Raw genomic sequence first — 26317 nt, forward strand, 5'->3', positions numbered from 1 at the left:
ACATCTCTGTCATGTAAGATTACAAACAGGCTTCTGTTGAATGGGAACTCAAATACAGGCTATTTAAACATGAGTGACAGTGCCAAAACAGAGCAAACTGATACTCCGGAATGGCACACCGTCCCGGATATCCTGCCCAATCCACCATGCAGAAGATGCCCCAGACTGACCACACAGACTCTGTGTTTGATAGTGCCGTGTACATGTTTTCAGTCAACAACGGCTTTCAAAAGGCCTTGTGTGTGACTGCACAAACAGCCATGTTTAGCACACAGGCTAACACCCTGATCACTATCAGAAGTCTGGTAGTTGCCTTGCTTTCCTGTCCACCATCTTGCCTGCAGAGCACTTTCCTCTATGCTGCCCGCTAAAGACAGAGATGCTGATGAGAAAGAAAACACTGGCCTTTGTCGGTCATAACACTGTTGTCGTAATGAGACAACTTTAGTCAACTGAATTAAACTGATAGAGAGAGATCTGCGCCTATGATAGGTGTAGTGTTGTGCAGCGGCTATCTTGATTAGTGCTGACTGCAGCGGGGGCACGAGGGGAGCAGAGCAGCACACAGACGACACAGCTTCCCCAGAGAAGGCCTCTGTGCTGGAGGAGGGGGACAGAGGGGGCTCCCCTGAGAGACACCAGTTGTGGAGGGACAAAAAAAAAACTGAAAACTGAAACAGAGGCAATGACAATACCTTTGGCAAGGCATGAAAAAGACTGTGTGAGAAGGAGACAGAGAGAAAGAGAGAGGGAGAGAAAGAAAGAGAGAGAGAGGTCTGACTGCACATCAATAGGAACTGAAAAAATGTGTATGTGAAGAGCGAGAGAGAGAGAGAGAGAAAGAGAGTGAGAGAGCAAGAGAAAAATCACAGAAAAGAAAGCATAGGAGGAAGAAAAGCAGTTGTATGTAAAACTGCCCACAGCGTAAGCTCCACTGACATGTGGACACACACATTCATATGGATGTGTGTACAGTCTTAGTCTGCGTGGGTGTCGGGGGAATGCATTTACACACCAAACAAGGCAAGGAGCCTCCGTAAGGTGAGTCAGTGAGACAGCACTCTGGGAGGATGGGATTTAAGGAATGTGGCTGATGAAGTCTGGACAGGTCCACGGAGTCTAGAACATTCCGCCTCCGAGGTTTCCTCTCGCCTTAAAAGGCTTTTGGTCTTGATTATTGATGAGCCAGGGGTCAAGGAGAGAGAGCCCAGGGGTGCTGGCTGACCGGAGTCTCTTCCGGCGCAGAACATCCAGAATGTTCTCGTCTCATCATGTGCAAAACGACGGCGACAAGAAAATAAATGACTAGTCTCACACAGCGTCTCTCTGCTTCACCGTGAAAAATAAATGTCAGAGAGTCAAGGTGCCATGGAAACGGGATTCAGCTGTTGGAGCTGTGGTCAGAAGGGAGAATTAGATGATGGACAGAGCTCGAGCTGGACTGGACTGGAGTGGACTGAGGGAATGAGAAGCTCTTGGCACACAGAGCCAATGGAAATAGACTAAGAATCCAATAGACTACAGGTAGAGGATGGTTTGAATTCCAGAGGTATGCGTGTGTTTGTGTGTGTGCGTGTGCATGTGCGTGTGTGTTCATGTATGTGTGTGTGTGTGTGTGTGTGTGTGTGAGTGTGTGTGTGTGTGTGTGTGTATGTGTGCATGTTTGTATGTGAGTGTATGTATGTTTGTTTCAATGCATGTATATGTATGTGTGTGTGTGTGTGCGTGTGTGTGTGTGTGTGTGTGTGTGTGTGTGTGTGTGTGTGTGTGTTTGTATGTGTGTGTATGTGTGTGTATGTATGTTTGTTTCAATGCATGTATATATGTGTGTGTGTGTGTGTGTGTGTGTGTGTGTGTTTCCCAGGGGCTTGAGGTTGAGCAATAATGAGATGGGTCACCACACTCACATTAATAGGCTTCCAGGGGCGGACATGGACCTCTCCTCCCTCCTGCTCGGGCACTCAAACGGATTCCCAAACGACCGCTTCCTCAGCATGGACTTCACCAGGATCTGACGCAGAGGTACCGGGGCACAGGGCAGAGGACACACAGACACACACACACACACACACACACAGAAAAATCATTACAGCAGGAGAGCATGACGCAATCAGGATGAAACCACTCAAGTCAAAGACATCTTTGCGCCACTGTAACACACACATGCTTGTCTTGTGCGAACACACACACATACACACACACACACACACACACACACACACACACACACACACACACACACACACACACACACGTACAGACAGACACTCATGTACAGACACACACACACACACACACACACAAACACACACAGACACACGTACAGACAGACAGGCACACACACACACACACACACACAAACAGACAGACACACACACACACACACACACACACACACACACACAAACTCACACTACTCACCACAGTAGACAGGCTGGGCACACACTTGACCGAGTTCTGCACCTCCTCCTCCGTCACCTCCACAGCAGAGCAGTGCTCCTCCTCTAGAGGCAGCGGGTCTGCTCCCTTCTGCGTCACCCACGGGTCCAGCTATCAAACAAACACACCACAGTCACTCACACACATCAAACACGCAGGCAAGTCATTATCAGCAAGAACACAACACACACACACTGGTGTGCAGCTGCAACTCAAATCATAGGGGTTAAATGATATATCTGGTGAGATGCCCATTAATAAGATTTATGGTCCAAACTACTTGACAATGTCATTCCCCTGTAATACTGGGCATTTGGAACAGCCTGATATGCTTTATATCTTCCTGATCTTCCAGTGAAAGCCCACAATGTCAGATCCAATAACACCTCCAGCCAGAACACACACAAAATCAAGTGAGCTCCACCTCCACCCCAAGCCCCCACATACAGCTCCACCTCCACCCCAAGCCCCCACATACAGCTCCACCTCCACCCCAAGCCACCACATACAGTTCTGCATCCCGGCACATGAACTGAGAGAAGACTCTGCATCTGCATCTGGCTCTGTGACAACACACATTTACATAAACTGTCAGCAATGGCCCAGCATTCCATGGCACGTTTCCATGGGCCCTCAGATATGCATAAAGATGCAGGGGTGGCTCGGGCATCCACCAACACACCATGGGCCTTCAGATACGCATAAAGACGCAGGGGTAGCTCGGGCATCCACCAACACACCATGGGCTACATAAACCTCTGGCTGCAGAGGAGCTCTGAAAGTATTCAGCTTTAGTATATAAGTAAATCAGCTTTATATGGTCATTTACCCAGGTGGGTCTCTTGTGTGTGTGTCCTTGGACTGTATTCAGAGTATCCTTTGTTAGATGGGATGCATCTCCTCTATTGAAATCCGGAGACTTCTTATTACAGTGCATGAAAATGCACTGTACTGTTCTTCCTAGGCTTCTTATTACAGTGCATGAAAATGCACTGTACTGTTCTTCCTAGGCAACTTCTTATTATTATTCCACTTACCACTTTTTCCATACGCAATTTCTCTTGAACAGTTTAACTTAGAAACTTCATTCAAACTTTGTAACATAGGTCTTCAAACAGACCAAGCGGCTATGTCTTTTCAACTTTGAAACTTTTATACTTTTTAAACTATTAAAGAAAAACTTCCCCAAACTTCCCCTAAAAAAATCCCCATAGACTTAACATTGCCGATTGTGACATCATAATACGGCCATTAAGCAATTAGAATCCTATGCCAGGTGTTCAGGCCACCTGCAGCCTCAGGCTTTAAGCATACAATCTGGGTCAATTAAAGGGAAACTTGGCAGGATTTCCCCCTCTGCTGGAGAAATTGTGCATTATGCTATTTCAAACTGTGGAAAAAGGTAACGATAAAGCACATGGATTTGTTTACAAGCTAGCGAACGATTAGCATAAGTTTGGTTACGATGTTACAAGGTAAGAAACACGATTTAAAACGAGTTTCTTGTTTCTCACTTCTCTTTCCGGGACGGTAAGTCTCAATGTTGCAAGGTTGGTTTTCCGCCTGGGGACGCTAAGCGCAGCGGGGAAAGTCACCATTTTTACCGGAACAGGTAATTTAACCATCCAAATGATTTCTAAACGGGTTTATTACGTTGAAATAGTTGCCAAGTTCCCCTTTAAGACTACACATCCTATTCAACTGTTTCCTCTGCCCAAAGCTATTTCAAAATAAAAGTCCTCACTACAATAATCCACTGTTAAACAATGTAAGCCTTTAAACTACTGAACTTTTTAACTGTTCAGCCATTGTAACTGTCACTTACCCACTGTAGCTAGTTAGCATAGTTAACATTTGTAGATTTTAGCAAAACTGCTAGAAAATATTAGCTAAGTTAACTAAGTAGCATGGTTAGCATAATTAATATGTTAGCATTGCTAGCATAGTTAGCATTTTTAGCAAAACTGCTAGAAAACATTAGCTAAGTTAGCTAAATAGCATGGTTAGCATAGTCAGCATTGCTAGCATAGTTAGCATTTTTAACAAAACTGCTAGAAAACATTAGCTAAGTTAGCTAAATAGCATGGTTAGCATAGTCAGCATTGCTAGCATAGTTAGCATTTTTAACAAAACTGCTAGAAAACATTAGCCAAGTTAGCTAAGTAGCATCGTTAACATAATTAACATTGTTATCATAGTTAACATTTTTAACAAAACTGCTAGAAAACATTAGCTAAGTAGCATGGTTAACATAATTAACATTGTTAGCATAGTTAGCATATTTAACAAAACTGCTAGAAAACATTAGCTAAGTTAGCAAAGTAGCATGGTTAACATAGTTAACATGTTAGCATTGCTAACATAGTTAGCATTTTTAACAAAACTGCTAGAAAACATTAGCTAAGTTAGCTAAGTAGCATGGTTAACATAGTTAAAAATGTTAGCATAACTGCTAGCAAACATTAGAGCCATTACAATTTTCAGTTATCATCAAATATCTACCTATACACAGCCATTAAACTATTTGAATATCAACATTCATTAAACTTTCAGTCTGTCAACAACTTTTAAACTATTTACCTTCAACTTTTAAATGGTCTACTTTTAAACTATCATTAAACTATCTATCTATTAAACTAGCTGTATATCAACAACTATCAATATTTTATATAATATTCAAATATTCAATAACTATATATGATATTTTACATCACAACTTTTGCATTTTCTTGCACTAGTAATTCCTTGGGAATTGCGTTTCTAGTTATTATTATTCTTTTTACCTTTTTGTGCGCGCTATTCAGCCCAAACCGCTCAACGTACAAATTTGAAACACCGCTACGTAGATCTTCCAAGGCTTTACCGTCCTATCCATTTTTCATTTTTGAGAAGTTTATACTTTGTAGATATTTGTAATTAAAAGTGTATTTTTCAGAGCAGTTCCCAGGCTAATCAGAACACTGGTACAGGTGTCATCTGTGAGGAATCCAACTGTCTCAGCTTCTAAACATACAATCTAACCAAAGATAATGAATGCGTAGCAAGATGGGTCGTCCTAGTTCATGTCTATGAGGGCAAAGTGGAGTTCAGTCAGAGACGGGCTCTGGTTCAGTTCCCGCCTGCACAGGGGCGTGTCACTGACGTATGACTTACGTTTGAATGCCTCGGTTCCACGCCAGACAAGCCGGAGTACAAAATAAACTTGGTGCACACCTTCATTAATGTGGTTTTTCTTTCGACTGGAGGGTCATACTATCACGACATTCTACTGAAATAGGGAGGAGGGTTTGGAGATCATGATACCGTGTCCGAAATGTGCATCCATTGCTCAGAAAAATAAGGCTTTGACAAATTCTGGGAAGACCTCAATGTTAAAAAGAGAGCCCGATCACTGCATAAATGTGCGGGGGTGTGTACTGCTACCCTATTTGCATAAATTTCCAGGGACAGGAAATGGCCTCTCATGAAGTATCTTCGTAATCAACCATCTTTGATCTAGCTCTACCTGAACTACACATCCTGTTAAAGTGTTTCCTGTGTGTCAAAATAAAAGTCCCAGCCATATCTCATGCATTCAGCATTATATCTCCAGAACGGCTTGACGTACATGCTTCAAATTTGGTACGAGTGTTTTCATGGACTCAAAGATGAAGTGAGTTGATGTTGAAGGTTGAAGGTCAAATGTCAAGGTCAAAAACACCTTGAGTGTGATATCTCAAGAATGCCATGTCACACAGGATTCAAGTTTGGTTACTTCAAAAGCACCTTTGCAGGTATCACAATTACCCTACCAACCAGCTAGCACCAAGCTCAACAGCCCCACCAACACCCTAACCAGCAGATTGCATCCCCTCGTGTAATTCCTCGGAATTGCATTTCTAGTTATCCTTGTTTCTAGTGTTTACACTAGGGGGGGGGCAAGGATGGGAGAAGCAGACCTCCTATTGTCACCATTTGGCCATGAGCAAATTGGGGTGCTAAAACAGTATGTGGCCAGGCCTTTCAAGCTTAATTAAATAAATTAAATAATAAAGCTGACCAGGCCTGATGACACAACAAGAGGCCACATCCCCACACACCACACCTTTATATTGCATATTCATACTGGGTTGGAGCTAGAGGTCACCCCTTTTGTTTGTAACATACATAAGTTAGCATTAACCTTTGTATAGTTAGAGAATACTGGTGAAACCCATGGGGTTACCCATGGGCTGACACAAACATGTATCTCTCCCTTGAGGGGGGCTGGCCCCTCATTGAAAAGATTAAAAGCCTGTTCATGATTTTCCATCGGCCTGACTGAGTCTCCAGAGAAATATGGTAGTAAAAATTATGCTATCAGCTCTCAGCAGAAACTTTAAACTGTACATAAGCACAACCCAGCCCAGTGTTGTGTGCATAGCCTCCTCTGCAACATTTCATAACATAAATCAGACCCAGATCAACCATGGACAGGTACTGACAAGAGTGTGCAAGTCCACACAAACTAAAAGAACACCAGGGCAGCAGCAGAATGGTCAGTAAGAGGAGATTATCCAAATCTAAATTGAGTGGACAAGGCTAGATTAAATATTTAATATATATATATATATATATATATATATATATATATATATATATATATATATATATATATATAAAAACAAAGTTGACCCGAATTATGTGAGTTTCCACTAAGCTTATCGCGTGACTGCAGATGTGTTTTTTTGCGCCTTACATGGCCACCTGCCAGCAGTGAAGCAATGGAGAGATGAGGGGGGATGACAGGAGAGAGAGGAAAAGGGAGGGGGAAAGACAGAGAGAGAGAAAGAGGGGGATGGAGGAAGAGAGAGAGAGAAAGGCAGAGAGAGAGAGAGTGATTAGAGAAAGAGGAGAGGGAATGATTGACAATCCTGGTCCAGCACTTTAATCACCTCTGGGCGAAGGGAGCTTCCCACCCGAGAGGAGCATTTCCAGGTAACCACGCAGGAGAGAGAGGCAGCCCCACTCTGACACCAGACGCCTCTGCACCGCACTGCGCCGGGCTCCCTCACTAATTAGCCACGACCTGCAGATGGAAGTTTCCAGAGCGGAAGTTGCAAATCCCCCATTGCCGCCACGGACGAGCGGAAGGAATAGAGCCAACCCCACGCGCCCGGGTGCCGGTGCTGGTGTCAGTGGTGCGGGTGCTGTTGAGTATACCGGTCCAAACAGGCCTGAGTCACGGGAGATTGACAACCGACAGCTTCCCACGTCAGCCCACTCACTGGGTTAAGGGCTATTCACACAATGGCAGATAAGCGAGGGAGACCCAAGGGACGTCTTCCCCTGTAATGAGGGTGGCCCTCAAGCTGTGACTGCTGGTTGTGCTGTGTTGTGCTTGTCTTGCTGTTGTGCTGTGTTTCTGTTGTGTTTGTGCTGAGCTTGTTTGTGTTGTGTTGGTGTTGTGTTGGTGTTGTGTTGGTGTTGTGTTGGTGTTGTGTTGGTGTTGTGTTGGTGTTGTGTTTGTGTTGTGTTTGTGTTGTGTTTGTATTGTTTGGATGCACTGGGGTGATACTTACTTTGATCTCCGGTATTGTGATCCTGGTGTCTGGATTCTTGTCCAACATTTTTAGGATGAGGTCTTTCAGCTCTTCACTAATGGTTGGCCTAACACACACACACACACACACACACACACACACACACACACACACAGACACACACACACACACACACACACACACACACACAGTTAAATGAGTTCAGAGAGAGTCAGACAAGTCAATACTACCATAACAACTGTAAGTAAAGTAGTAGAGCACATCCACCAGTGGCAACTGAATGGTGCTTTGAAGCGAAATGGAAAGATCTTGTGCTCAGTCATCCATGTTGAACTAGGATTTCACATTTCAAGAGTAACATCTGTGATGAACATGTACACATACAATTAATTTCAAATGAAGTACCCATGTACTCATCTGTATTTAAACAATGATATACAATTTTTTCACACATGCTATTTTAAGCATGTTTTTCATATATGGCTTTGACATTATAAGCTGTGAACATAAGGAATGGGAAATGGCTTCAGTTACTGAACACTGAGTCCTAACTACATGTGATGTGAGCAAACATTAGCGATAAAGTCAGGTTAATTACATTCTTTTCAATAGGAACGTACTCAGTGTACAGTATGTGGTGCTGTGCAGGGCTGTGTGTTTCTGAGCAGAACTATTGTCAGTTTCAATTTTCTTTCTCTTGCTCACGTTGCTCTGCCGTTTTGAATGAGAAATATGATGCAATAGGGCACATTCAATGGAATTAAATGTGGACAGAGAGCATTCAATGCTAAACAACAGTCGCTCGCCTGGATGCTTTTAGGATTCCCTGTGAGACCGCTCAGAATACAAAGCAACAAAAAGATACTCTGTCTTGCCTCAGTTTGTTTAAAAAAGTCAACCAGTAAGAAAAGATGTTCTTGAAGAGGTACACACTTCACCAGCTATAAAAATAAGTTATACTCCAAAAGTAGTGGGTGTAGCTGGTAGATGTTTGATCTGCTAGCACTCAGTGAGAGTGTGTGTGTGCGTGTGTGTGTGTGTGCATGCGTGCGTGTGTGCGTGTGCGTGAGGATGATGTAAGGTTTTTTTGGGTTTATGTGCCGAGAAGGCCACATAATGCTACTGTAAGCGTAAACAAGGGAGGCCACACAGGGACACGTCAGCACTGTCCAGTGACGACCTGTCCAAAACACACTCTTCAGCGCGAGTCTCACAGCCTCCAAAACACGATCCCCTTCACCGCAGGAACGAGCGGCGAGGGTGTCCACGCCCCCCCCCCCCCCCACACACACACACACAAACATACATAATGTACACACACACAGGTACATCCATACACATACAGATATTACGGAAGTGTACCCACAACCATTCAACACACAGTTGTACATGCAAACATACTCATACAGTTATGCACACACACACACAAACACACACACACCTCCCACTCTTCAAGCACACAGACTCTCATTGGCAGCAACATAATCACCGATAATCAGGATCTCCCTCCACGTCCACAGAAGTTTTCCTCATCAGCTCACACACACACATACACACACACACAGACACGTCCAAGGTGGAGTCTCCACTTCCCAGCCACTGGATCTGAAGAGGTGTCCGCATTCACATAGCATCACTGCCAAGTTCCACAATCCTGTTTTGCTTTTTCATTTATTTTCCCACAGAGAGGGACGCTAATGAGTGAAAGAGCAGAGAGAGAAGCAGGTGGGAATCCTCGGAATGCCCGCCCTGAGCTCACTGTCCGTCAAATCATTTGCATGTAGTTTAGGGAGGAGGGGGGCAGTGCTGCTGCTGCTGCTGCTGCAGAATGGATGAGATAAGTGTAGAGGAGGCTCTGGGCAGAAAATGGGATTTCTTCATTTCTTGCCGAGCGTTTTCCTCTGGCTTAACCCCAGAGGCTTAAATGGGGGATAGATCCAACCTTTTCAAGAGTTCAAAGAGAGAGAGAGAGAGAGAGAGAGAGAGGGAGGGGGACAGATAGAGGGGGAAAGACCAGGGGGTGACTTACGTTTCAGGAAACTCCACAGGCTTACTCCTGATTTTGTTGTGAAGAGCCAAGATGTATTCATCAATAAAGGGGCACTAGTAAAGAAGAGACCATGAGGAGAGGGAGGAGAGAGAGAGAGAGAGAGAGAGAGAGAGAGAGAGAGAGAGAGAGAGAGAGGGAGAGAGGGAGGGATGAGTCATTCTGCCTACTGATTACACACAATACAAAATAATAATCCAAATCTTCATCAAACAGAATGGCTCTGGGTGAAGACCAGCTGCCTGCTCACCTTGCCAAAGACAAAACAGTAGAGGGTCACTCCCATGGCCCACACATCCAGAGCCTACAACACAGAAGAGGCCATCACTCAAATTACATGCACCACTAGTATGGAGACAGCAGGAGCTCACAAACACACACACGCACACACGCACGGACGCACGGACGCACGCACGCACGCACACACGCACACACGCACACACAGACACACAGACACGGACACACACGCGCACATACACACTCACACACACACACAGTGCGTGAACACACGCGCATTCACGCACAAACACACACACGCACACACAAACACACAAGCGCCCATACACGCACAAACACACACACGCACATGCAAGGACATCAAAGACGCTGTTCACAATACTAGCATACACACACACACACACACACACTGATAAACACACACAAAATACTGACACACACACACCCACATATTCACACACTTCCATTCACATATGAAAGAACAGGCGAGCTCTCTGAAGGACTACTTGGTATTCGGCAGAGGTGGCAGCTGCATTTCAATAGCGGTAACAGAGAGGGTTAATCAAGGATCTTTGGTGGTAATCAGAATATTTAAACATTTACTGGGGACGCTGGGCAGACGCCCAAAGGCAAGTGTGTTCACACAGCCAGAGACAAGAGGGAAAGAGGCAGCGCCGTGCTCAAACAGGTCATCTGGACCAAACTGACCAAATACCAGAGAAGACCAAATCCTTTAATCAACCAGCTACAAGGGATTATGACCAAAGGTCCACAAACACAAACAAGTTCCCGGAAAACAAAGTGGTCATCCAGCACTCTTTCAATCTCGCCCTCTATCATCTCTCTCTCTCCCTCTATCCAGCTCTCTCTCTCTCTCTCTATCCAACTCTCTCTCTCCTTCTATCCAGCTCTCTCTCTCCCTCTATCATCTCTCCCTCTATCCAGATCTCTCTCTCGCCTTCTATCCAGCTCTCTCTCTCCCTCTATCATCTCTCTCTCCCTCCCTCTATCCAGCTCTCTCTCTCTATCCAGCTCTCTCTCTCCCTTTGTCTCACTTTGAACTCATTAAATTCTCTGGTCTCTGTCGGTCTGTCTTTTTGTCTTTGTCTCTTCTTATCCCTTCTGTTTCTCCAAAGGCCCTGAGGCTGTAGCAGGCCTGTGTGTCACCTACGGGCCTCTGTACTGCTGTGAGAGGGTCTGGAAAGTGTTGAGGTTGGAGTGAGTGGGTGAGCTCCTCTAAAACAGCTCACTGTATCCGAATTGTGCTATACATCTCTCTCTCTCTCTCTCTCTCTCTCTCTCTCTCTCTCTCTCTCTCTCTCTCAATGCTTTTTCAAAACACTTTAAACAATGCAAAGTCCAGATGCGTTACAATACCTCTGAAAAGGCTACAGAGATAATTAAGTCAGTCAGTCACACACACACACACACACACACACACACACACACACACACACATGTACTGTAACAGCCACACACAACTACAAACACACCTTCCCACTGAAGCTCTTGCGCACGTCCGAGAGGGTCTCGGGCGCCATGAAGGCCGGCGTGCCGGCAGTACTGGACAGCAGCGCGTCGTTTCCCTCGAACTGGTTGCTGACGCCAAAGTCGGCGATCTTCACATGGCCGTCGTCGCCCAGCAGCAGGTTGGACGGCTTGATGTCCCGGTGGACGATCTTCTGGTAGTGCACTGCGGGGGCGACACAAGAAACAAGCTGACATAAAAACAAGCAACACTTGACCGCACGCACTCGACGGAAACACATGCATCGACTAGCCCGGCTGCAAATTACAAAACAATTAGTAACCAGACACTATGGCATCCTGCAGAGAGAGGGAGAGTGATTAACACCTCCACGAACTAGCAGGGGGCTTGTATTCCATAACACTACTAAGGACTGTGTATGTATGTGTGTGTGTGTTGAGGGGGGGGGGGGGGGGGGGTGAGTGGGTTGGTGCCTTTCTAAAGGGCACTTTAGAGCCCTCAGCCAGGTCACCCTGACCCACTCAGACAAACACAGTGTTTGATTGGGTAAGTGGGGGACCTGTGCCTCTCGAGAACCTTAATCAAACACAATGTCCTTCGGGTGCTCTGAGACACCCATTTAAATTAGTGACCGTCCTCTCTGGCCATCAGAAAATGAAATAAAACAACAAAAAAAGATGTTCAAATCAGCGAGCCATTTTCACTACAATAATGATTATAATTGGGCAAGTAGTACGGATTTATCATGTTGGCACAAGCCAAGCAAAGTAGTAGGGAATGGGGTCGAAGGTCATCGACCCACTCAGCTGTGGCTAATGAGCATACATGCTCGCTTCTGTGCACTGTGGAGTTCAGCGCTAATTCTTAGCGGTATTCTAATATCTGTCCATCCAAGCACACTGAATGTAAAAATAAGTGAAGAGGAACCTCTAAGAGACACACAAACACACACACACACAGTTCCTATGACTCACGCTTGCTGATGAAGGGCCTATGGAGTGAGATGTTAAATAAGGGGCATCGTGAGACATCCACGGAAGAAACTGCAAGGGCGGCTCAGGACTCCTTCCAAACAACCCCCCCCCCCCCCCCCCCACACCACACACACACACACACACACACATCACATCACACCACCACCACAGCCATTTGGCTTAATAAACGAGCAGACAATTAAGCAGACAGAGCCATAACAAACACGGCTGCGTTTGGAGATGATGAATGTGGCGGAGGCTCCCCCTGGCCCTGTTCTGAGTCATATTTATCTGCTAAACTCTGCTTGAGTGTGTGTGTGTGTGTGTGTGTGTGTGTATGTTTGTGCGTGCACGTGTGTCGTCTTACGGTACTCAATGCCGAGGACCATGTCCCTAAAATAGAGACGCGTCTGCTCCTCAGTGAAGGGGCTGTCCGTGGGTACCTCCATCACAGGTCTTCAGAGAGAGGGAAAGGGAGAGAGAGAGAGAAAGGGAGAGAGAGAGAGAGAGAGAAAGGGAGGGAGGGAGAAAAGGATGAAAAGTGAATTTAAAAGTTGTTTTGTTTTAAAGTGTTTACTTTGTCTTTTGCCCCAGGAGGCCCAAACGTGCATATTGTGCCATGTCAGTACAGCTTAGCTGGCTCACAGAAACAGCCATGCTCAGTGCAAAGGCCCAGCTCAGTCATAAATAATACATAGGAACAGCACTAGTGCATGGGGACAGAGCCGAAAGAGCAGCCAGGCACACTGCATTTTGCTGAATAAAAACACAATACAACAATCTCTGGAAACAAAGGCCTCCCAAATGTAATCACATTCGCAGTTTCACAGAGATTGGACAGAGAGCCAGACAGTTAAAATCCATTCAATTATCATGCAGAGGAGGAGAAATTGAACGGTTTCTTTTCACAGTTTCTTTTAACAGCGCTTTTGGTTTCAATCGGACGGAAAACCAAACAATACCACTGGGCCCTGGTTCCGGCTTGAACCCATGCGATGAGAAAAAAAAAAAGCTGCCTTCCCATTGAGACAAAAAAGGCACATTAGAATCGGGCTTTCCACAAATGGAAACAACAACAGCGCTGTAATTTCAGAAAGCCCTTTCACTAACACAAAGGTTTCTTTTTCCGCCTCCGAAACGGGAAAATTAAATGAAGCTCTGCACCCAATCATTTCTGGACAAGCAAAAAAAAAAGAACATAAAAATTGATTACAAATAATGGCAAGAAATTAATGGGAAGTGAAGTATCGCACGGCACAGGGAAAAAAAACGTAAAAGCAAAAATGTATGGATGAAAACAGATGCATGTAATCCCTTCTCAGGAGGATGAGAGGGAGAGAGAGCGGAGGGCCAGATGCTTGTAAAGGAGGACATTACATTACCATCACTATTTATCAAGAAGGACCAGGATACTTACCCCTTCTGCATCAGCTCAAACACTGCAGGGAGAGAGAGAGAGAGAGAGAGAGAGAGAGAGAGAGAGAGAGAGAGAGAGAGAGAGAGAGAGAGAGAGAGATATGAATCCGTGTTTGAGCCATTAAAAGCCACCTCATCTCTCCACGGTGGCTGTAATCCTCTAATTGTGTTGAAGCAGCCATGAAGAGCCCCCCTGGAGTAGCCATTACAGCATTTAGACACTCCGCCGACTAAACCAACATCACGATGACCACAGCCACCCCCACTATAGGCTGCAGTCCAGAGGAACTGCAATAAGCTGTTGACACAGTGCTCATATTAATCCCACTATATGGGAGCTGTTATTTATTTCAGTAGTACTGCCATAGCTTTCTGTGATGTAGCTATGTAGCTTAAATGTTATTCTATTGCTGTAAGTAGCCTTGGATACAAGTGTCTGCCAGATGAATAAATGTCAATGCAAAGATAACTGTTGCTAAAAGAAAGAGAGCATACGTACCCATGTGCAGTTTGTCCTCACTTGGGTCGTCAAGAACCTGCAACAAATGACATTGTGTAAGGAGGTGATTCTTTTGGGGAAAAGAGCGGTCAATCGTGTGCCTGTTGACAACAAGCTGAGAGGCGGTTCCACTCGCTCGACTAGGCTCCACAAGTGGGTGATCCGAAGGGACATCAGACTTTTAATAAGGTGCAAATGGGGCCAGCAGCTAAAAATATGTTGTGCTAAAACTGAGCACGAGTGTTTTAATGGAGGCCCAGACTTCCAGGACAAACTATACATGTCAAGGTCTTACAAATAATGTGACTTTTATGTGACAAAGGCTTAAAACTTGTGAGTTATCCGATTTTGCAAGAAAGATGATAATTTCTAATGGAGAACTATATCTTGACCTCTTTGCACTTACTCCTGGCACTTTATTATTTATATTTACATCACGAAAATCACTACAGTTCCCAGAATGCTTTCAAACATGCTAACTCTCTTCCTTACTGTATTAATGACACCTGCTTCCACTGTGTATGGAGCACTGGACCAGGTCAAGGCCTTTCATGAGACTGATGTGCTTTATTAATGGAGGTCAGAGAGAGGGCCACCTTGTGAGCTGTGAGAGATGGAGGTGGGGGAGGGCAGCACCCAGAGGCCCATTAACACTGACCCCATCAGTGTCATTAGACCAGCGGTGCAAAAGAGTCTCAGAGTCTATCAGACCTCTGTCTTTCTCTCTCATTCTCTCTCTCTATTGCACTTTTTCTTTCTCTCTCTCCCTCACTCTCTCATTTTCTCTCTGTCCCTCTCTTGCACTTTCTTTCTCTCTCTTTCTCTATCACTCTCTCTATTCCTCTCTCATCTACTGTACTTAGGCTCTAATCATTGTACACCATTACTGTGAGGCGAGAAGAGAACCTGTGGTCATTTCCGAGGCTGGAAATGACTGCTAAATGGACCCTGGAGGTCACTGCTTTATTTCCACAAGGCAGGATTGATCCGTGTGGACAGTCATCAGATCTTCTTTACAAGAGGCCCACAGGTGTTTCACCTATTAGCACCTTTAGCCAACTGGAACTTAGATCATAAGATATATTTTAAATACTGTAGTGTTTCAAGGAGCCAACCTGACCACGGGCCTGTTTCTATTGTGTCCAGTGAGTGTGTCAGAAGTCAGTACATTACTCTGAGTGAGTGAGAGGGAGAGAGAGAGAGAGAGAGGGAGTGTCAGCGTGTGTGTGTGTGTGTGTGTGTGTGACTGATTGAGTAAGTAAGTGAGAGAGAGAGAGAGAGGGGGAAAGAGAGAGCAATCTTTTTGTCTACGGACTCATTTTGCCCCTGGAGAAGTGTCTGTGACAATGTCAGTAAAACATAAAACATGTATTGTACATTTCTTTAATTTTGTCCTTTACTTGTGTATCCCTGTATCACTGATGTTTTGGTTCACTCTAAGATGAATGTCTTGATCAGCATAAATGAATAAGTTTAGTAAGTCTCAGTCTGGCATGGTGCTAAAGCAAGAACAAAAAGAATCAACATATCACAAGGAATAAGGATGTCGAAGTTCTTACACATTTCATGTCAAATTCTTACTCTCTCTCTTTATCGTGCTCTGTAGTTTTTGTTTGCTTTTCTCTCTCTCTCTTTCTCAAATTCAAATTCAAAATTCAATCAATGCTTTATTGGCATGACAAATAAGACATGTGTATTGCCAAAGCAGTCATCTCTCTCTCTCTTTCTCTCTCTCTCTTTTCTTAACACCCCCCTCCCCCGCACTGATGAGGCTTACTCAGGGGGTCAAGAGCGTGCAGATTAGCTTCGGCATGTTAGCATACGCCATGTTCAAATATGGCGCTGCATGGAGCATTTGGAACCAGCTCCATGCACGAAAATCCGTGTTGGGCACGAGCTCTCATGCGCGTACATGTTGGTGGGCGGGTACCTATCCGGCGGCTACAGCCAAACGTTACTCAGTGCGTATTTCTTGAGGAGCCTATGAGAAGACGTGCATATTATGGTTGTTTATCCATCATATGACAAATAAAGAAAATTGTATTGATCTTGTTTCGTTGTTGTTTGTCCCGAACAAACATAGCCTAAACATGATTAAAGACAATAAATTACACAACAGCGGCATAAAGACCTTGTCTCGTTACACCATGGGTCTCCAACACATTGCTCTCAACCTATAGCCGCCCCCTTTGGAGCTTGCCAGAGGCTGAAGTACTAGGCTACTACATTTAAACACAATTATTGCCGCGAGGCATTCCAGCCTACGAATTTAATAAAAAGTAAACCATGCATAATTAAAAAAAAAACTCAATTTAGGCTACTTGGCTATGCAATAAGGTTTCCATTAGAGCACAGCGCACGTTCAATGAATGAAGGAAAGGCCTTGTCTCGCAATAAACAGCTGGAAATTCCAACACTTTTTCAACTACACGAAACTTTACAGTGATCATCAAATACCCTCTAGATTTAAATGCCCATCTGTCTCAACATTTAACTATATAATAAAAGTCAAAAAGTAAATTAAATCCCATACCAAAACCGAAATTCGTCTGCGTTTGATAGCCTGGTATGCCGCTCCAAACAAAACGCATGTCTCACAATAACGTACAATGTAAGAAATAAAGGTCTGCCTCGAATAAGCCTACCTCAAATAAATACGTGTGCTTTGCAGCCTAAGTAAATAGCAGACCCCGGACATAATTTAGGATTTACGTTAAGTATGCAATCATACGATGTTGGACGCCTGGCGATGCTCTGGCCGTCTACTGTGCCTCTGACACCGCTGCCTCATTTGGATGGTAACTCCACAGGTGAGCGCGAAGATTGGATGTCGTGGATGCGTAAGTAAACTGTTTTTTGCTGAGTCCGCAGACAACATTTTCTTTAACCGTTACTTTACCATCTACAGTGTACAACTCAAAGTAAAGACACCACATTTTAGATGAGTTGGGGACGTAATTGTCCGCTCAGGCTGACCGTTCTGTGCGTTATCTTCAATACTATCTTCAATAATATTGAATATCTTCAATATTATTTTCAAAACAGGGTGGCTTTTGAGGGCTCTGGCTCCAGTCATTATTGTGGCTACTGGCTATTATTGGCTTGATTTGGTCATGGGCCAACGCTAGAATACGTTTAGAGCACCCGCTATGAAATGGCAAACAATAAAATAAAAAACAAACTAATCATAGACTGTAAAAATGCGCTACACTTGGCACTAAAAACCGAATAGTTTATTTATAGTTCGACTACGGATATTTCACGTCCTGTTCGAATGCATATTTGCAGCAGGACAGCAGGCAGACCGCTCTTAGTTAGAGCCGCTGTTATCCAATGAAATTAAGTTGCGCTTCAGGGCGACTCCACTCGGACTCCATGCGCGTTCCGAGCAACTTTTTCTTCTTCTTGTTATGAGGCAAGGACTTTATGTGCATTATCGCCACCCTCTTACTGGAGGACGACTCTCTTTTTACAGAATATCCAATAAAAATCGACGTTGGTCCATGCGTCATTTCCAGCTTTGTAACTTGGCGCATGGTCAGAGCCGACTGGCGCTGGATCCGAACCCCAGTGTTCAAGATGGCGTTGAATTGGCCGGATTTACTAGCCTAACCTCCACCATTCATTTGTATGGAGGGGGGGCTTAGTCACTCTCTCCAGTTATATATAATACCTCCATGGGCTTACTACATTTATGCTGAAGTAAAGCTTCCTCTCCAGTAGCCCGGGGGGGGGGGGTACTGGAGAGGAAGCTTCACTTCAGCATAAATGTAGTAAGCCCATGGAGGCTTATTTCCCCCCCTCACGCAGTCAGTCCAAATCTCTCCATCCCTCTCGTTTCACACTCATCACGTCGCAAGCTGCTTCAAGTAGCCGCCTCCCCGCCCTGCCCCGCATACGCAGAGCAGCTTTTGCCTTTGCACTGACACACAAACGAAGAATCCTTTGATGTTTTTTCTGTCTTTTTTGTATGAATGTATGAATATTAAAAGCTGACTTGATGAAAAGCTCATTGGCAGTAATCAGTGTGGGGCTGGGAGAGAGAGAGACAGAGAGAGAGAGATAGATAGAGATAGAGAAAGAAAGAGAGAGAGAGAGAGCGAGAAGCCTTGAAGTCACCTCCACCAGCTTCACTATGTTGAGGTGGTCCAGTTTCTTGAGGATGGCGATCTCCTGGTAAACCCGCTCCAAGGGGCCTAGAACTTTGGGCTGCTCCCCCTGAGCTGCTTTTGGGCCTCGGGGAGGTGGACGGCCTGAAAACACACACACACACACACACACACACACACACACACACACAGTTTAGTTAAACAATCCTGTCTCTCCACTATTTCTGTACTCTGAATCTGACACCTCTTTCACTCATCTCTAGTCAGGGAATGTTGTCTCAATTTACAGTGGATTAACAATATCAGGAGCGAAATTCCACAAACAAAGACAGATGAAGCCATTATGATGATGAGATTAGAGACTTACGGGGGAATCCACATTGTTTCATCAGCTTCTTCTTCGACACCACTTTCATTGCCTGCAAACGAAACATGCACATTCACCACTGCTGTGCAATACTGTAAGTCGCCTCGAATATATCACATCAAAAGGGGACACTTGAGGCCAATATTACATCTCAGTGAATGATGACAATGATAGGGCAGCTATATCCTACTCAAAAGCCCACTATACCTATGACATACAGTGCCTGCTTTCACCACAAAATATGTTAGCTTTTTAATGCGGAAGTAATTGAACACTTGTATAAAGTAAACATTTTGTTTTGCCATGCAATGTTAAATGCATGCCTGTACACAGTGAACTTTTCAAGTGTGTTGCGTAAGCTACTGACTGACGTGCAGCCTTGACGGCCTAATCAGGGAAACGCTTTTAGAAGCCTCAATCAAGTGTGGCAACCGACTCATTTTGCCATCCTAATGCACCACTTAAGATTCACACTGCAGCTCCGGTGGGGGTGGGATAGTGTGTGTGTGTGTGTGTGTGTGTGTGTGTGTGTGTGTGTGTGTGTGTGTGTGTGTGTGACTGCACAAGCAAATAAGGAAATTGACTGACAGTGGTTGATGTATGACGGTCCAAATGTCTCAGTCCAAATATGCATCAAAAATACATACCCACACCCAGGGTAAATTTGCCACCACAGCAGTATTAAGAATGTCACTAATTCTCCGTTCTCCAAAATGGTCACTTGTGCGATCATTATTATTTGCAAGTCCAGCGCAAATCCTTATTCTCTGGGGCAACATGTGAGTGTTGTCCACCTGCTGATTGTGAAGCACCTGAGGGGGAGCGGGGAGCTGTGTGCTGTGCAAGGGCCGCCGGCCTGTCATTAGTCTCTCGAGGAAGATGCTAATCCCCTGCACCTGCAGAATACACTTGGGCTCGCAAAACAAAAGGCTCCATTCAAAAGCTCTGGTCAGGTCTAATGGCGACATGTCGACAGTGGGTCTCGTATTGAATGTCGCTGAAACTGCGGTTTGGTGAATTTGAGCTCTCTACTTTCCTGTACAGGAAAAACACAAAGCGAACTCTATTTTTTTGGGTCTGTTTATGTGCATAATCACTGATCGTTTTTTGGCATCTTAATTACAATCCGGTGAATGGGTACGGCCGACGTTAGAAACAATCTTTTTCTCTGGTGCTGTGCGAATGCTGTCGCCGTAATGGCTAGTGAAGTCAACTTGAAATATTCATCAAATGGAACTTCGATCAAAAACGAACTTCAAAGACTCTTTCCACCTTGTTTCACCCACACTCAAGAACGGCTACAGCGTTGAGAGGAGTACAAGTCTTTATAGCAAGCTGATGATGATGGGGGAGGAGAGGGTGTGTTTTTCTTTTCTGGGGGGGGGGGGGGGGGGGGGGGGTTGTTCTACAGTTTTAGAGAACTGGGGATTATGTCAAGGCAAAAATAATGCAGTTTAGGAAAGATCAGCATTGAGAGAAAGAGAGAAGTGAATCAGTAACACTAGCAGCTTTAGCAGCTTCCCTGCGGGCCACCACCAGGGAATCAGCCCAGCACCTCCTACAGAGAAGAGGGGGGAATCAGCCCAGCACCTCCTACAGAGGGGGAGGGGGAATCAGCCCAGCACCTCCTACAGAGGGGGAGCGGAGCGTAGTGGAGGCCATCGCCTCAGAGCGCACTGCAGTCAACTGCTAAAGTCAGCTTAGGCACTAACAAGTCATTAGACATTAGGGGAGGTGAGGACTACTCATGGCCTGCTGGGAATAAGCAAGGAGGGCCTGGTAATTATTACATTAATCCCCCCACTTATGAACACGGGAGTGGGCGTGTGAGAAGACATTGCAAGGAGTTAGCCAGTGCCCAGTGTGCATGTGTGTGTGTGTGTGGTAGGACTTACAAAGAGTAGGCTATAAATTCTCGAGTTTTTGCATCATCCAACGCGTGAATGACGTTTTGTAGGTCAGTTTTGAATTCCTATTAGAGTCCTTGGTAAACTCTATACTAACGATGAGCAAGTTCTTTTCATTGGTCAGAAGCTAGCTGACCCGTCTAAAGATCCAGCCTCCAGTCATACGCTTGGGGATCACGGAATAGAAGGTAGTATAGAACAGCTATGTCAGAGAGTTGTAGAACTAAGGAGCAACTTAAGAGCATTTATCTTAGTCTTAAATGAGAAATCCGATGAGTTTTCCCATAGATCTCCGCTTCTCAACATCACGGAGTACTGTCGGTACAGAAAAAACGAAAACAATCGGTTTTACCTACTGTAGCTCAAGTTGCTACAGCCAGCAGCTAATGCAGCCAGGCAGCTACAGCGCTACACTCTGGGGGCATGTACATGGGAGCTCACGAATATGCCCCCAGAGTGTAGTCATTTTCAGTATCGGAGATATGAACTAATTTTCCCTCACATTACACAATATCTTACACAACTGTTCATATTTATTATCACCCTACAGCATGTTCTTCTGTGAGTGCCCCAAACTGCCCTGGAACTCCAGAGTTCTCGCGAGAACACAATTTGAATTTGCTCAGCGAGTCACTCTGGCAATCAGTAATGATGCTCATTACCCATGCCCTTGGAGCCGAGCTGCACCAATCACATCGGTGTATCTGATATAGGCGGGCCAGAGGCGAGCTAAACAGACGATTACAGCGCTGCTACGTCAAAGTCCAAAGTCAGTCAGTAAACATTGGTCGTAGTGTTATCCAATTGCGTGTAGTGATATTTTCAAGGCCCCGCCTATAGACGCGGAGACGCTTTTTGGGTTAAACGCAGAGGTTTTGCATCGTCTTGGACGATCATCCAAACGAATCCTGTAAACGCACTGCCCGAAACCGCACTTTTTTGAAACCTGGTCCCAGGGTGGAAAAATTTGAAACCGTAGCCCTTGCGAGTTCGTTTGGACGGCGAAACCGCATACTTGCGTATTGATGATGTCATCGCCACACCTCAGCTGCCCTGGACTTGACACTTATAGTATTGCCTAACAATACTAGTTTTCATACATGACATTACCTACGATTACACTCAGTAGGATAAATATCACAACCGGTGCTGCGCAGCGCCAATAGCTTATCATGACTTGGTGGACTGAACAGTGTTTTCCCTGTTTTCTTGATGCATTCTAGCTACTGTCAGTGACGCGAGAACACTAGTCAGAAGTTATTAGGGAAGTGCGGTGTAAGTTTAAATTAATTTGTGCTGGGATATGAAGTAACATGTTGAGTCTTGTTGAGATGGATCTGTTTGGACGCAAATATCCTTGATACGGTTCCAGGGAAGACGGAGGAAAAAAAGATCGGTTTGGTATGTGTGGACTAGCCCCAAGTGCGTGCTTGGTGCCACCCCTCGAGTTGGGCTATTTTCATTACTCATAGCCAGACCCTTAATCTCTCTTGATTTGGGTCTGGATTTCCAGGCTAGCCCCAACCAGCGGAACAGATAAATATGAGGTGCTGACACCCAACCAGTCAGGTCCCGCACGTTTTCAACCAATCAGGAACAGCCACCAGAAGGTGTCCAACCAATCAGCATGGAATCACAGACTCCACCTTATGGTAATCCCTGCCTCAGATCACACTCATGGACTCCTTGATCCATGTGATTGTTCAATTAAGAGGCTTTAAACGTCAATCATCAACCAACCCCCTTTCCCACATACCCTCATTTGAATATGTATACTATGTCCTGATCAACTGTCTTTTATGTTGATCAAGTGTATTGTGCTGGCTACTTGACAAACCAACTTGCCCCCTGGATCTTTAAAGACAATCCAATCCAATCCAGTCCTGTCCAGTCCAATCTTCTTCCTCAGCCTCTTCTCATCCTCATCTAATGCAGTAGCTGTGCTTACTGACCGAGTACCAACTGTGGCCTGCGAGTCGCAGGAGGACTGATGGGGGGCTGACTGAGTGCATGAGTTAGTGCGCATGGGCTGCTGATCTGTGACTGAGCACAGAGGCACATGGAGCCAGATCAATACACCATGGCGCGGCCTCAGCTCCAGCCCCAGATGGATGGCGGCGGGTAGAGGCAGAGCAGGGACAGTGTGGCGACAGGGCGCCTGCATGTGTTAGGGCTCGGCACATGCCGTGAGGAAAGGAAGGATGTGACATTTACGCCTCATCCCTTTTCAAAACTACCCAGTTATCGGTGCTGAAGATGGTAGCCTGGTATGCAGGTTAAACAGGTCAACAAATCCATTTACCTGTCAATATGAAAACTCTGGTTCTGAAATGTTATGGGATAAAAAAAAAGATTGGAAATGCATGAAATGCCATTATAAATAAGGGGATCACTAGCCTGGAAAGTCAGCCCAAACCTAACCCCGAAGTTCGGTCTGGACTTGTTCCATTGAGATGCAACTATGCCCGAACCAGAGCAGTTCGAACCGACTGCACCAATCAAATTGTTTGTTGGTTGGGCTGTGTACAATGATAAACAGATGAGCAACGGTGCCTCGTCTATCATGTCACCTGAGCGTGCTTCGGTTGATTTTGTTTGCAACAAAAAGCCTGTCACTAGAAGCTAAACATATAGATTTCGCTATCACGTCTGTTGTACAAGATATTGACAGCGCAAAACAACATAGAAAACAATGTTAAGGCTTTTGTAGAGAAGAAGGATGGTTTGGGTGTTCTTCCTACAGAATTCACTTCAGGCTATTTCATTGCTCTGATTGGTTAGGTCTATGCAGAGGCATGAGCTCCAGAGTCACGTCCTAATGGAGCAGTATCAGACTCAAATTCTGGCTAAAATTGAGTATGACTACGTCAGGCTAGGGGATCACACTATCAGTAGTGTGTTGTGAAGTTACCCATAATGGCAGCATGAACACACAAGTGGACAGAGGGGCACAGGGAGTGTCACTGCAAATGGATCCTAAATTACATTCAGCATCATGGACAGCCACTGCTGGTCTCTTTTCCTGGCAACATCAAACCTTTGTCTGTCTTTCTCCATCCAAACATTTTCAGCATTCAGTAGCCTCTTGTCCACTCTTGTCTACTCTTGTCCTGTGGCCGTCTCCCACTTTGCAGGTCTCCAGGGACTGAGGCAGATCTGTTTTAGTGGAGGACGAGGCGGAGAGTGGCAAGGCAGTAATAGAAAATAGCACACAAAAGGGCTTTGTGTCCAAAGGCCATTTCCCTGTCTCGCTAAACGGCAGAGCCAGAGGAGACAAGGTCCGTCGTGCACCATGTAATCTCACTTGGCATTGACATCACACCTGACCTGGAAAAAAACAGACCCACCTATCCGCCCCCACACACAACCATAAACACACACACACACACACACACACACACACACACACAACACAAAACACACTGACTCATAACACAACACACACACACACACACACACACACACAACCACACACACACACACACACACACAATGAACAAACAAACCCGTTTGGACTTGCCCTGAGAAAAACAAGGATCTCCATCAGGCCTTTCAACTCCCACCGGTGGCTCATAATTCCTCTTTAACGAGGCCGGCGGAGGGGGGAGAGCCGAGCAGGAGCAGGAGCAGGAGCAGGAGCAGGGGTCTATCAGACACCTCGCCTTCACAGCCCAGAGACGCAGTTGGCGAGCCAGCCAGTCACCCAGCCAGCGCCGCACGGCTGTCGGGTCATCACAGACCCGGCAGTCAGTAACCAAGGCGAATGTGGTAAACAGCTGACCTAAACAACAGCACACGGTCTGGACAGCATGTTCAGTTCCTGTTCCTTCACGCTTCAGCCCTCCACATTCTGCCAATCACTGAACCAACTTCACAATTTCATTTGCAGTGTGTCTAAAAAAAAAAGAAATCATCCTCGCTACATCAAAGAGCTCTAACCAACGTCCTTCCACTTCCTCTGTGATCATGCCAGGGGCGCAAACCTGACAAGAAAAATGGCCTAAGTTTAGCCGGAAGAGAGATAATACATGATTTAAAGGACTTACATAATACTTATCGTCGTCTTCATTGTAGGCTAGTTTCACTACCCCATAGGAGCCCTGAAAGATAAAATAATAAAGAGATGAGAAAGAGAAAATAATATATATAACATATAATGTATTTTCTGCAAGTCATTATGACTTTTGCATATTTTCCTTTATATTCCTGTGTGTGAGAGTAGGGAGGACAGCTTGCTGGATGCATGCATTATAAGAATCAGAAGCTCATGACTGACCAGCCAAATTTTGAATGGAAAATTGGACACAAATGGAGAAATGCCATGCACAGGATGACCGGCTGGCACACAGCAGACACACACACACAAACACACACACACACACACACACACACACACACACACACACACACACACAGTGCCTGAGAGCCCCTGAGGTCATAAGCCTACAGGCTGAATAGGGCTAAAAACCAAAGCCCATCCGGTTGGTCACACAGTTTTAATGTTTGATTACAGACCGGTGAAGCAGTGGTACACTCGATCATCTCGCTCCCACACACAGACACTGCATCTTTAGCATCACACACACATACAGACGCAAACACACACACACGCACGGATGCACGCACGTGTATACAAACATATACATATACACACACTGCATCTTTAGCATTGCTTTCTTACCAGTCACAGGCAGCTCCACAGACTACAGTCTGACCGTCAGGGTTGATAATCAAGCCTTCATCGGCATAGCCACCCTCAGTCTCACACACACACACACACACACACACACACAAGTGCGCACACACACACAGACACACAGACACAGAGACACACACACACACACAGGCACATAGACGTGTGCGCACACACACTCACACACACAGGTATGCTGGGCTTTCTCAAGCACAACCACCTCATAAATAATGGCCAACCCCGAACACACACTCACCTTGCCTATCTCACTTTGGAGCTTGTACTGGTTCAGCCGCATGCAGTCCTGAGAGGGGAGAGAGACAGAGAGAGAGAGCACATTTAATGACATCCCCATCACAGCGTACACACACACAAACACACACACACACACACTCATGCAACACACACACACACACACACAAACACACACACGTCAGCCTGCTCAGTAGCTCTGTCTTCACACACCTCTTCCTCCCATTAATTTGTTCATGTTTTTGTGAACATCACAGGAAATCAGTCGCCATGCACTGGGGTGGGGTGGGGTTAGGCAGTTAAACATATCAGTTTGGTATAGTCCATAACATCTAACATGGGAGACAACCTGTTCTGTCTGAGGGT

The 26317-nt window shown here is 45.4% G+C and overlaps 1 protein-coding gene across 3 annotated transcripts in view; it reads right to left on the reverse strand.

The window, feature by feature from the left end:
- The window catches only part of camkk1a (calcium/calmodulin-dependent protein kinase kinase 1, alpha a), a 61320-nt gene that overhangs the window by 4567 nt on the left and 30436 nt on the right, over nucleotides 1-26317 (reverse strand). For all 3 annotated transcript variants that reach the window (XM_042093847.1, XM_042093845.1, XM_042093846.1), the window contains 13 exons: nucleotides 25956-26003; nucleotides 25053-25106; nucleotides 19100-19151; nucleotides 18743-18876; nucleotides 14624-14660; nucleotides 14126-14147; nucleotides 13076-13164; nucleotides 11739-11938; nucleotides 10259-10312; nucleotides 9991-10064; nucleotides 7980-8067; nucleotides 2422-2550; nucleotides 1908-2011 (listed from right to left, as the gene is read on the reverse strand). In XM_042093847.1, the coding sequence (XP_041949781.1) occupies nucleotides 1908-2011; nucleotides 2422-2550; nucleotides 7980-8067; nucleotides 9991-10064; nucleotides 10259-10312; nucleotides 11739-11938; nucleotides 13076-13164; nucleotides 14126-14147; nucleotides 14624-14660; nucleotides 18743-18876; nucleotides 19100-19151; nucleotides 25053-25106; nucleotides 25956-26003 (1085 nt within the window). The remainder of the gene's footprint in view (nucleotides 1-1907; nucleotides 2012-2421; nucleotides 2551-7979; nucleotides 8068-9990; nucleotides 10065-10258; nucleotides 10313-11738; nucleotides 11939-13075; nucleotides 13165-14125; nucleotides 14148-14623; nucleotides 14661-18742; nucleotides 18877-19099; nucleotides 19152-25052; nucleotides 25107-25955; nucleotides 26004-26317) is intronic.

Source organism: Alosa sapidissima, chromosome 5, assembly GCF_018492685.1.
Source record: "Alosa sapidissima isolate fAloSap1 chromosome 5, fAloSap1.pri, whole genome shotgun sequence".
NCBI classification, from domain to species: domain Eukaryota; kingdom Metazoa; phylum Chordata; class Actinopteri; order Clupeiformes; family Clupeidae; genus Alosa; species Alosa sapidissima.